The sequence below is a fragment of the Mya arenaria genome, chromosome 14 (genome assembly GCF_026914265.1).
Source record: "Mya arenaria isolate MELC-2E11 chromosome 14, ASM2691426v1".
Taxonomy (NCBI): domain Eukaryota; kingdom Metazoa; phylum Mollusca; class Bivalvia; order Myida; family Myidae; genus Mya; species Mya arenaria.
This window is the reverse complement of record NC_069135.1, coordinates 44,419,529-44,432,231: the sequence shown is the minus strand read 5'-3', so window position 1 is coordinate 44,432,231 and position 12,703 is coordinate 44,419,529. Positions and strand designations below refer to the sequence as shown.

The 12,703-nt window shown below is 40.7% G+C and overlaps 2 protein-coding genes across 4 annotated transcripts in view; both read left to right on the top strand.

Annotated features, from left to right (window-relative positions):
* Window positions 1-11,343, top strand: part of LOC128217822 (kelch domain-containing protein 10-like) — a 35,584-nt gene extending 24,241 nt beyond the window's left edge. For 2 of the 3 annotated variants that reach the window (XM_052925225.1, XM_052925224.1), the window contains 2 exons: window positions 996-1,135; window positions 4,961-11,343. In XM_052925225.1, coding sequence (XP_052781185.1) covers window positions 996-1,135; window positions 4,961-5,167 — 347 coding nt within the window. In that variant the 3' untranslated portion in view covers window positions 5,168-11,343. The remainder of the gene's footprint in view (window positions 1-995; window positions 1,136-4,960) is intronic. The other variant, XR_008258274.1, reaches the window with a different exon arrangement.
* Window positions 8,508-12,351, top strand: LOC128216167 (uncharacterized). Its single transcript, XM_052922745.1, has 2 exons — window positions 8,508-8,566; window positions 11,370-12,351. The coding sequence occupies exons 1-2, from the start codon at window positions 8,508-8,510 to the stop codon at window positions 12,349-12,351; spliced, it is 1,041 nt and encodes a 346-aa protein (XP_052778705.1).
* The last annotated feature ends 352 nt before the right edge of the window (window positions 12,352-12,703 follow it).

Sequence of the window (12,703 nt, the reverse complement as noted above, 5' to 3'; positions counted from 1 at the left end):
CCTCGGATTCGAGACAATTTTGCACCCACCATATTCCCCACATTTGGCACCTTTTGATTTTGCCATCTTCCCGGCAATCAAAACAATTAAAAGGAAATCGTTTCGATTCGCTGACAGATCTCTGCACGGCAACATCACAAATTATCAAACAATATGACTCTTGAGTGGTATAGGGAAATATTCCGACACCAATGGATTCATCGCCACCAACGGTGCATCCAGTGTGACGGCGATTATTTTGAAAAACACTCAAATGCATCCGGCGTGCGCCGGGTCTGTGTTAGTGACCTTGTTCAGAGCCCTGTAATTTTTGCAACATACATACTATTTTCATGAAATTGTCAGTGTTTGTAGCGGATACTATCCACGTCTTGTTAATGTATATTTTGAAGTATAAATATTAAACCATATTGGTTATGTGAGAACAATCCTGTTTATTTTGGATCATCCCTCGTATTTCCCAGGTGTATAAGTAGCCACATATTTCCAAGGTGTACTAGTAACCATATATTTCCCAGGTGAACAAGTAGCCACATATTTCCCAGGTGTATAAGAAACCACATATTTCCAAGTTGTACAAGTAGCCACATATTTCCCAGGTGTATTCATGACCATATTTTTTCAAGGTGTTTATGTGACCACATATTTTCAAGTGTATGTGACACATATTTTCAAGTGTATGTGAAACCACATATTTTACATGTGTATACATTACTACATGTTTTCCACGTTTAATGTAAGCACATATGTTCAAGGTGTATACGTAGCAACATATTTTACATGTGTATACATGGCTTCATGTTTTCCACGTTTAATGTGAGCACCTATTTACCAGGTGTATACCTAGCCACATATTTTACATGTGTATACATGGCTTCATGTTTTCCACGTTTAATGTGAGCACCTATGTTTCAGTTGTATACATAACCACATATTTTACATGTGTATACATGGCTTCATGTTTTACAGGTATAATGTGAGCACATATATTCCAGGTGTATATGTGATAGGAGGACTAGGGGGTGGCAGAATCCAGCAGAAGATCTGGAGGTTACACCTTCCAAGCCTCCAGTGGACCAAACTAGACTTCTCCCTGCCCAAACCAGTCTACTTCCACTCCAGTGCCCTCACTCAGGTATAAATACTCTGGTTTTACACATCTTGCATCAAGTAGTTTTGTGAAATTTGGAGTACTCTGTGTACTGTTTGGACCCAGCAAGGTTGTCCCCCAGGAATCAGTACGTCGGACAGGTTACAGAACGCATAGGTACGAGAGCTAGTGTATTGCAGCCATATCCACTACTGTCACACTCTGTTTCTGGATATCTAGTATCTAAATGTGGCTGGTAATTGTAGTCCCTTCCATCTCATGGCATTTAAATGCACTTAAAGTCGTAATGGAGTCAAGGCAGGGCCAAGCAATGGGTGCAGGCAAACACCTTCATAAACTCTAAGAAGCAAAAACTTGCTTAAAGGTCAAGGTCACTGTTACTTCCAATAGCAAATTGCTGGCAATAAGATGCATTGCAAGATATATATTTCTTGCATACCGGATGTGTGTTTCCGGTCATGTGACCACTGCTGGAAAAACCCATCTTACACCCCCCATGTAAGATGTGTCACGCGCAACAACGCGCCACTTCTTATTTCTTTTATTGCATGGTTTATGAAAAAAATATTATACTATTGCAATAAAGCGCAATCAAATATAAATTTATAAATAATCAGAACAAAACATGATTTTTAGTTATTCAAAATTACAGCACTTCATGACGTCAGTAAACAACGTTGCACGCGCTTTTTGATGAAATGTACAAAAGTTTGTTTTCTACATCATTTTTTCCACAAATTGATATTTTTAGATATGCAAGAAAAAATATAAATCATGTGTTTCCGGTCCGGATTGAAAAATCCGACTCGAGGGCATGCGCATATTGATGTGTCACACGCTGGCTTTTATAGATATCACTTCTATTCCAATGGCACTAATTTTAAGGTATCCTAAATACACAAATAAAAAAAATCCTATAAAAAAAACACTTTTCATATAGTCCAATGAAATAGCTTGTTATACTGAGGAGCCAACACAATGGCGTCTTGCTGAAAAAATGCAAAAATTGGAATAATCTTATTACTTTTATTACTTTTTGGATTTTGTAACAGGATGGAAAATATATCAAACTGAGCCGCGGAAACAACGTCAATATTGTTGATTCAAATAATTGAAGCAAATTTAAGGGGAATTTTCTAGAAACATGTCACCCTTCTTGCTGTATATCATGGTATATGTCATCTTGCATCAACAAGGTTGATATTGGTGGAAAAACAAAATGTGGGGTTTGTGAAGCTTCATCAGTTACCAGTTTGTTGTTTTACTGTTTTAATTTATTATTTTTTAAGTGGGATAAAGATTATTGAAAAAAGAATTTTATTGCGTACTGATGCTTTGATTATTATATACTAAGTTGGTATTTGGTTAATGAAAAGCATTTCATGAATTATTGATGTATTGCTCTGCAAATAAATTTGTTTGTTACTTTTTTTGTTGTATTGACACTCCAGTTTGCTTCAAAATTGAAGCCAGTAGAGCCCTCAAAAGGGCTTCTAAAATGCAAGTTTTTCTTTGACAATTTCCCCTTTAAACTACTACTGGTGGCCTTTAGTGGCCCCCAAACCCCTCACCGATATAGTTTCAGCCCTTACTGCTGGTCTTAGTGGCCCCCAAACCTCTCACCGAATAGTGGCCCCCAAACCCCTCACCAAAATGGTTCCAGCTCTTACTGGTAGTCTTTAGTGGCCCCCAAACCCCTCACTGCAATGGTTTCAGCCCTAGCTGTTGGTCTTTAGTCGCCCCAAAACCCCTCACCGGAATGGTTTCAGCCCTAACTGTTGGCCTTAAGTGGCCCCCAAACCCCTCACCGAAATGGTTTCAGCCCTAACTGTTGGCCTTTAGTCGCCCCAAAACCCCTCACTGGAATGGTTTCAGCCCTAACTGTTGGCCTTAAGTGGCCCCCAAACCCCTCACCGGAATGGTTTCAGCCCTAACTGTTGGCCTTAAGTGGCCCCAAAACCCCTCACCGGAATGGTTTCAGCCCTAACTGGTGGTCTTTAGTGGCCCCCAAACCCCTCACCGAAATGGTTTCAGCCCTAACTGTTGGCCTTAAGTGGCCCCCAAACCCCTCACTGGAATGGTTTCAGCCCTAACTGTTGGCCTTTAGTGGCCCCCAAACCCCTCACCGGAATGGTTTCAGCCCTAACTGTTGGCCTTAAGTGGCACCCAAACCCCTAACCGGAATGGTTTCAGCCCTAACTGTTGGCCTTAAGTGGCACCCAAACCCCTAACGGAATGGTTTCAGCCCTAACTGTTGGCCTTAAGTGGCACCCAAACCCCTCACCGGAATGGTTTCAGCATTAACTGTTGGCCTTAAGTGGCCCTCAAACCCCTCACTGGAATGGTTTCAGCCCTAACTGTTGGCCTTTAGTGGCCCCCAAACCCCTCACCGGAATGGTTTCAGCCCTAACTGTTGGCCTTAAGTGGCACCCAAACCCCTCACCCGAATGGTTTCAACCCTAACTGGTGGTCTTTAGTGGCGCCCAAACCCCTTACCGGAATGGTTTCAGCCCTTACTGGTGGTCTTTAGTGGCCCTCAAACCTCTCACCGAATAGTGGCCCCCAAACCCCTCACCGGAATGGTTTCAGCCCTAACTGGTGGTCTTTAGTGGCCCCCAAACCCCTCACCAAAATGGTTTCAGCCCTAACTGTTGGTCTTTATTGGCCCCCAAACACCTCACCGAAATGGTTTGAGCCCTTAGTGGTGGTCTTTAGTGGCCCCCAAACCCCTCACCGAAATGGTTCCAGCTCTTACTGGTAGTCTTTAGTGGCCCCCAATCCCCTCACCGGAATGGTTTCAGCCCTAACTGGTGGTCTTTAGTGGCCCCCAAACCCCTCACCGGAATGGTTTCAGCCCTAACTGGTGGTCTTTAGTGGCACCCAAACCCCTCACCGAATAGTGGCCCCCAAATCCCTCTCTGGAATGATTTCAGCCCTAATTGGTGGTCTTTAGTGGCCCCCAAACCCCTCACTGGAATGGTTTCAGCCCTTACTGGTGGCCTTAAGTGGCCCCAAAACCCCTCACCGAAATGGTTCCAGCTCTTACTGGTAGTCTTTAGTGGCCCCCAGACCCCTCACCGGAATGGTTTCAGCCCTAACTGTTGGCCTTAAGTGGCCCCAAACAGCCCTAACTGGTGGTCTTTAGTAGCCCCCAAACCCCTTACCGGAATGGTTTCAGCCCTAACTGGTGGTCTTAAGTGGCCCCCAAACCCCTCACCGGAATGGTTTCAGCCCTAACTGGTGGTCTTAAGTGGCCCCAAACCCCTCACTGGAATGGTTTCAGCCCTTACTGGTGGCCTTAAGTGGCCCCAAAACCCCTCACCGAAATGGTTCCAGCTCTTACTGGTAGTCTTTAGTGGCCCCCAGACCCCTCACCGGAATGGTTTCAGCCCTAACTGTTGGCCTTAAGTGGCCCCCAACAGCCCTAACTGGTGGTCTTTAGTAGCCCCCAAACCCCTCACCGGAATGGTTTCAGCCCTAACTGGTGGTCTTAAGTGGCCCCCAAACCCCTCACCGGAATGGTTTCAGCCCTTCAGCTGCCAGGTCAATTACATCCCTGTTATTACTTCAGTTGTAATTAATAACAAGTCTTTAAACTGTAATAACTTTAGGTATAACAAACACTTGGTGTTTTACATATCAGTAATCAGCAAACAAATACTTTACCAAATGATATAGAGTAACCAGGCATTGAGGTTAAGGGAGCAATCAGAGAACTAGCTTACTGATGGGTTGGATTTTTTAAACAGAAATTTCTTGTGTAAGTCCTTATGGTTTAAAAGAATTTATTCAATCAAGCACTAAACCTGCATTTATGGTACAAAAGAAAGTTCTTATATCTTATTCCAGGATGGCTGTTTATTTGTGTTTGGTGGTGTGACTAAGATAGACACAGAGCGTACTAATGACCTACAGTGTGTGTGGCTGGCTATCCCAAGTCTGCGGACAATGAGTTGGAGCGTAGTCTGGTCTTGTCTGGATAAAACGAGGCTGGCCGAGACCCGGAGTAGGCTTCTGCAGCTGGGTGTGCCTGCTGACCTCCTCCAGTCTAGATAGCACAGCCCTGTGCAGTTTCAATACAGTAAACACTGCCAGAAATGAAGAGATTAGCCTTGATGTTACCTGGTTACAAGGATCATATCAGCACACTATGATACAAGCAACCATTCACAAAATATGAAGAAAATAATAAGAAGCTGATACAAAAAGAGCTTAAGTTTGTACTTGAAGAGTTCTTTACTCACAGATCCAAAGAGGGTGGTGGGTTTAAGGTGGACAAAATGTCAGGAGATTTGCAAGCATAATAATTAACCGGACAAGAACATCACCTTCATATTTTTTTATAAGCATTGTTACAAAAAAAATCAAGTGCAATCCCAAATTGAAAAACTACAACTAATTTTTAAATAATATTTCAATGGGTTGTCACAGGTGAACCAAAGAAGCAGTTCGTTTATTTTCTCTCACAATTATTATTTTTGTTCTGGAGTTTATTTTTAATTTCGATAAGATTCTAGGAATTATTCTTAAAGAAATAATTTATCAAATGATCAGAAAATGTTTTGTCCTGGGATAGTTTAGATAATTTTAGAATTATGTATACCGTACACACTTAATTGATTGTTGGTATTTGATATTAGAATGTGGTATATTTTCATATTTGATATGTCAAATATTTTTGTTGTTAGATTATTTTGCAATTGTGCCAGTAGTAAATATTGTATAATACTCCCTGAGTGTTGTACTCACTATTCAGCGGGATTTTGAGTCATTTGTACAGGTCAGTAATCCTAGAATGGCTCATGTGTGTTACTGAAGGTCCAATGTACAATTTATGTCACCTGTGTGGATGGCAACCATACAGGGATCATGTTGTCTGCCATTGTTGTTGTCTGCGTCTGTGCCCTCACACTTTTGTTTCTGCTCACTAACTGTTTAGCTTACCAGTGCTCAAGGTGAGCTATTGTGATTGGTCTTTGTCCGGCGTCCGTCCAACAGTCTGTCCGTCCTTCAAGAATTGCTTAAAAAACATCTCTGAAACTACCTGGCCAAATTCAATGAAACTTTACAGGAAGCTTCCTTGAGTGACCCTCTACAAAAATACAACAAGTGGTCACGATTGATCGACAACAACTAAATGGGCGACTTCCTGTTTTGCTTTAAAAAATATCTTCTCTGAAACTACCAGTCCAAATTGAATGAAACTTTACAGGAAGCTTCCTTAGTGACCCTCTACAAAAATACAACAAGGGGTCACGATTGATCAACACCAACAGCAACAACAACAAAATGGCTGACTTCCTGTTTTGCTTTAAAAAAAATCTACTCTTAAACTACCAATCTAAATTCAATGAAACTTTACAGGAAGCTTCCTGGGGTGACCCTCTTCAAAAATACAACAAGGGGTCATGATTGATCAGCAACAACAAAATGGCTGACTTTCTGTTTTACTTTAAAAAAACCCATCTCTTCTGAAACTACCAATCCAGATTCAATGAAACTTTACAGGAAGCTTCCTTGGGTGACCCTCTACAAAAATACAACAAGGGGTCATGATTGATCAACACCAAAAGCAACAACAACAAAATGGCTGACTTCCTGTTTTGCTTTAAAAAACACATCTCCGTTGAAACTACCACTCAAAATTCAATGAAACTTTACAGGAAGCTTCCTGGGGTGACCCTCTTCAAAAATACAACAAGGGGTCATGATTGATCAACAACAACAGCAACAACAACAAAATGGCTGACTTCCTGTTTTGCTTTAAAAAAAAACATCTCCTCTAAAACTACCAGTCCAAATTCAATGAAACTTTACAGGAAGCTTCTTGGGGTGACCCTCTTTAAAAATACAACAAGGGGTCATGATTGATCTGCAACAACAACAACAGCAGCAACAACAAAATGGCTGACTTTCTGTTTCGCTTTAAAAAACCCATCTCCTCTGAAACTACCAATCCAAATTCAATGAAACTTTACAGGAAGCTTTCTTGGGTGACCCTCTACAAAGAAACAACAAGGGGTCACGATTGATTAACAACAACAACAACAGCAACAACAACAAAATGGCTGACTTCCTGTTTTGCTTTAAAAAAACATCTCCTCTAAAACTACCAGTCCAAATTCAATTAAACTTTACAGAAAGCTTCCTTGGGTGACCCTCTACAAAAATACAACAAGGGGTCATGATTGATCAACAACAACAACAGCAAAATGGCCGAGCTCCTGTTTTGCTTTAAGAAACATTTCCTCTGAAACTACCAGGCCAAATTCACTGAAACTTTACAGGAAGCTTCATTGCATGACCCTCTACAAAAATACAACAAGGCATTGAGATTGATGAACAACAAAATGGCCAACTTACTGTTTTGCTTTAAAATAAATCTCTGAAACTACCAGGCCAAATTCAATGAAACTTTACAGGTAGCTTCATTACAGACCCTTTACAAATATAAACAAGGCATCGTCATCAGTAAAGATATGTTTAAATTGCAACATTTTTATTAATGCTTTATCACAGAGTTGTGGCCCTTTCCTTAGTTGAGTATTTTAGGGCAATCATGGCCCTCTTGTTTATTTGTTGTCCAATCGTTATCAAACTTGGTCACAATGTTTATTGACATGACATCTTGACTGAGTTGGATCAACACCCAGAGTTATGGCCCTTGATTTATCAATTTTTTTTTATCTTTCAATCTTTACCAAACTTTGGTAGAATGTTTATGAACTTTTTATCTTGACTGAGCTTGATATAAACAGTCTGGGTTAGAAGGTAATATATGTTGTCGCTTGTCTATTTTTATGAAATAGATTTGTTTAAACCAAGTATGGCCTATTGTCAACATTGTACTAATTTCACTTTGTCCATTCTCTAATTTAAGCATTGCTACCGAATCTTACTTATCCGGTGGTTCTAATACTCCTGATATCCCAACGCTGCCACCAGTGTTACAGAATCACACTTAACCAGTGTTGTTAAAAACTTTGACATTTCACCACTGGCCAACAGTGTTACCCAATCTCACCTGCTACAACAAAGACTAACCTGGGAGCAAAGATCCTTTTCAGGATTCCTTGTTCGGTAAAGTAGTTCGCTGCCACCAATATTTCTTGAGATACTTCAATAGCCCTTTATTTGGAGAGCTTCACAAACATGAAGAAACAAACACATTATAATTTTCTTCTACTACCATTTATTCATTAACATATAACTGCATGCCTGCAATGTTAGTTAACCTATCTCCGCTGGCAATGCCCACTGCCAACAGTATTATGTAACTGCTGTGCCTGCAGTGTTTCATAACTACCCTCTGCCTCTGCCTGTCAGTATAACATAACCCATCTCTGCCATCAGTATTACATTACTGCTGTGCCAGCCGTGCCCATTGCAGCCGATGATGCCCTTTGCTGCTGACAATATAACACAACCGGTGGCAGAGCACTTAGAACTCTGCAGGTAATTTCAAAACAGGTAGAGCTTCCAACCGGAGCCCTAAGCCTGATTCATTAATGTCAAATAGAAAAGTATTTAACAACCCACACAAATTACATTGTGAAGGAGAACACAGAACTGTTGCTAATTCCTAAATTGCAACAGCATTTCTTATCCAATCTTTACCAAACCTTTGTTACAATGTTCATTCCATTAACAGTGAGATCACAACATTAACTCTGGAGTTAATGCCCTTCGATTGTCAAAATTGTGCCAAAATTCATTTTGATTTCTTTCTTACTTGAGGGTTTGTTATCTAATCTTTACTACATTGGGTAACAATAGAGCATAATGTATCAAACAAGTTTGACAAACAGCCAGATCAAACTATACACCACATGAGTTATGGCCCTTTAAATTTTAAAATTTTAACCGAAGTTACTTCGACTGTCCACTCAAAATAACTCGAGCATTTCTTATCCAGTTCTAAGCAAGTGGGTCAACAATGGTAATGGGGATAATTTCTTATTTGTTTCAGATAAACTAGCAGATTACTGTAATTTTTCCAGAGTCCGTACTGATGTTTGATTATATCCCTTGACCAAGCAATGTTTGGTGCGGGGAAATGACATAGGAAAAGCAATACAACTATATGTCAATGTTATGCTGTCCAATTTTCCATGCTTTTCTTAAATTATGCAAGGAATAGATGAAGGCATTGATTAAAAGTGATATTTTACTAGTTTTAGCCTATGTTTAAAAATGGTATTGATTTTATATGAAAAAAATCTGTATTGGCTATGGCATTCAAAATATTGCTACTAAATTTGCTTCTGCGATGATGGACCCGCACGGCAGGTGACATATGACATTCGAAAAATTCTAGTTACCATTACAACTTACAGCCTGATTTTACTGGTCACTCGGTGACAGCACTCAATACTGGCAACATACATGTTCTGAGTTACTCCCACTTATTGAAATATATAGAAATGTTTTTTTTTACCTTGTTGTCAACTATTACAGGATTGTTATTATGATTATGAGTTGTTTACACTATTATGTTATTAACCATGTTTTCACATAGTGAAACCTGGTTATTAGAATGACGAACGTCGTTGTTCGGGCGGCCGGGTAGCGTCAAACTTACCTATGAAACTGAATAATTTCAGTAAGGGTTGACATATCTTGACCAAACTTGGTATAAAGAAAGAGTTTATGGAGACCTTTCATGGGATTGTGTTTGGGGTCCCTAGAGTCAAGGTCTCTGTTACTAAAAATAGTAAAACGGTTGAAACTGAATAACTTTAGTTAGGGTTCACATATCTTGACCCAACATGGTATAAAGGAAGAGTTTATGGAGACGTTTCATGGGATTGAATTTGGGGTGCCTAGGGTCAAGGTCAAGGTCTCTTGGTATAAAGAAAGAGTTTATGGAGACCTTTCATGGGATTGCGTTTGGGGTCCCTAGAGTCAAGGTCTCTGTTACTAAAAATAGTAAAACGGTTGATAGTTAGGGTTCACATATCTTGACCCAACATGGTATAAAGGAAGAGTTTATGGATACCTTTCATGTGATTGAATTTGGGGTGCCTAGGGTCAAGGTCAAGGTCACTGTTACTAAAAATAGAAAAACAGTTGGAACTGAATAACTTTATTCAGGGTTCACATATCTTGACCCAACTTGGCATAAAGGAAGAGTTTATGGAGACCTTTCATGGGATTGCGTTTGGGGTCCCTAGGGTCAAGGTCACTGTTACTAAAAATTGTAGAATGGTTGAAACTGAATAACTTTAGTTCAAGTTCACATATCTTGATCAAACTTGGTATATAGTTATGGAGTTTACGGAGACCTTTCATTGGGTTGTGTATAGGGCTTTTAGGGTCAAGGTCAAGGTCACTGTTACTAAAAAGAGAAAAACGGTTGAAACTGAATATCTTTAGTCAGGGTTCACATATCTTGACCAAGCTTGGTACATAGAAAGAGTTTATGGAGACCTTTCATGGGATTGCGAATAGGGGTCAAGGTCACTGTTACTAAAAAGAGAACTAGAAGCGCCGCAATGCGACGAAACCAGGTTTTTGTTATGGGCAATCAGAAATTAAAGCCAATTAATTTGTTGTATGACTTTATCTTTACTTTTATCAAAAAGAGACGTAACTGAAAATTACTGTTGGCGGAAACCATTTTTCTATTTTTGCAAAACATGCATGGATCACTGTTAGATTAGATTCTAATCAACATAACGAGTTTTACTGAACAAAGTTCTTATATTCTGTAAACTAACCATATGTGAAGGTTAATCAAGGGGATATGATTGTCAACAAACATGTTCGTTAAGTTATGGTGTGTTTTTTAAATTTCTTGACCTATGTACAATTTCACATTGTCAACTGTTCCACGTTGTTTTTAGTTAGTTAGTTTCAGCTTGACCCACTGTGATACCAACTTAAATCATGTTCATTTGTCAGTTCTGGGACTTCAGTTTCCAGTCAAAAGAAGATTCAAGATGATTTGAAGAAACAGAATTTGATACAGAGTCCATAGCACTTTTGTGAATAGACCTCTTGGTTGTTTAACATGCTCTCAGTGAAGCACTGATACATGAGATACAACATTAAACTTTTTCAAAGTTTAATGCCTAGCTCCAGACATATGGTACCCCATTTTAATATATTACTTTTTGTGAAGTGTTTTAGCAAATGGATCAATTGCCTTACCTGATATGATAAACATGCCTTATTTTTTTTTTTTGAAGAAGTGAATGCAAATGGTTAATTGAATAAATTATGTCCCTTGACATGGGTATTGTTTTCATGTATTCAGGGCCATTCATGACCAAAAAAACTCTCAAACAAGGGGACAGAAAGAACTCAAACCTGGAGCAGAAACTCTCAAACCTAAGACAGAAAGCACTCCCAAACCTGGAGCTGAAAGCACTCTCAAACCTGGGACAGAAAGCACTCTCAATCCTAGAGCAGAAACTCTCAAACCTGGGACAGGAAGCACTCCCAAACCTGGAGTTGAAAACACTTTCAAACCTGGGACAGAAAGCACTCCCAAACCTGGAGCTGAAAGCACTCTCAAACCTGGGACAGAAAGCACTCCCAAACCTGGAGCTGAAAGCACTCTCATACTGGGGACAGAAACACTCCCAAACCTGGAGCAGAAACTCTCAAACCTGGGACATGAAGCACTCCCAAACCTGGAGCAGAAACTCTCAAACCTGGGACAGGAAGCACTCCCAAACCTGGAGTTGAAAACAATCTCAAACCTGGGACAGAAAGCACTCCCAAACCTGGAGCTGAAAGCACTCTCAAACCTGGAGCAGAAAGCACTTTCAATCCTGGAGCAGAAACTCTCAAACCTGGGACAAAAAGCACTTCAAAACCTGGAGCTGAAAGCACTATCAAACCTGGGACAGAAAGCACTCCCAAACCTGGAGCTGAAAGCACTCTCAAACCTGGGACAGAAAGCACTCTTCAGTCCTGGAGCAGAAACTCTCAAACCTGGGACAGGAAGCACTCCCAAATCTGGAGCTGAAAGCACTCTCAAACCTGGGACAGAAAGCACTCTCAGTCCTGGAGCAGAAACTCTCAAACCTGGGACAGGAAGCACTCCCAAACCTGAAGATGAACGCACTCTCAAACCTGGGACAGAAAGCACTCTCAGTCCTGGAGCAGAAACTCTCAAACCTGGGACAGAAAGCACTCCCAAACCTGGAGCAGAAAGCACTCTCAAACCTGGAGCAGAAAGCCCTCCCAAACCTGGAGCAGAAAGCACTCCCAAACCTGGAGCAGACTCTTAAACCTGAGACAGGAAGCACTCCCAAACCTGGAGCTGAAAGCACTCTCAAACTGGGGACAGAAAGCACTCTCAATCCTGGAGCAGAAATTCCCAAACCTGGGACAGAAAGCACTCCCAAACTGGGAACGAAAAGCACTCTCAAACCTGGGGCTGAAAGCACTGAAATACCTAGAATAGAAACTCCCAATTTGAAACAACAGACAGAAAGCACTCCCATACACACTCTGAACACACTCCCAAACTTGGGGGAAAAATAGCTCTCCCAAATCTAGGAGGGAAAGCACTCCCAGACCTTGGGCAGAAACCCCCAAACCTGTGACAGAAAGCAATTCTAAACATTGGGCAGAACACAT

What these genes read in the sequence shown, in the direction of transcription:
- LOC128216167 (XM_052922745.1), top strand. Translation starts at nt 8,508, where the DNA reads ATGCCCTTTGCTGCTGACAATATAACACAACCGGTGGCAGAGCACTTA. An exon ending in GAGCACTTAGAACTCTGCAG is followed by an intron (nt 8,567 to 11,369) that starts GTAATTTCAAAA and finishes TCATGTATTCAG; the next exon opens with GGCCATTCATGACCAAAAAA.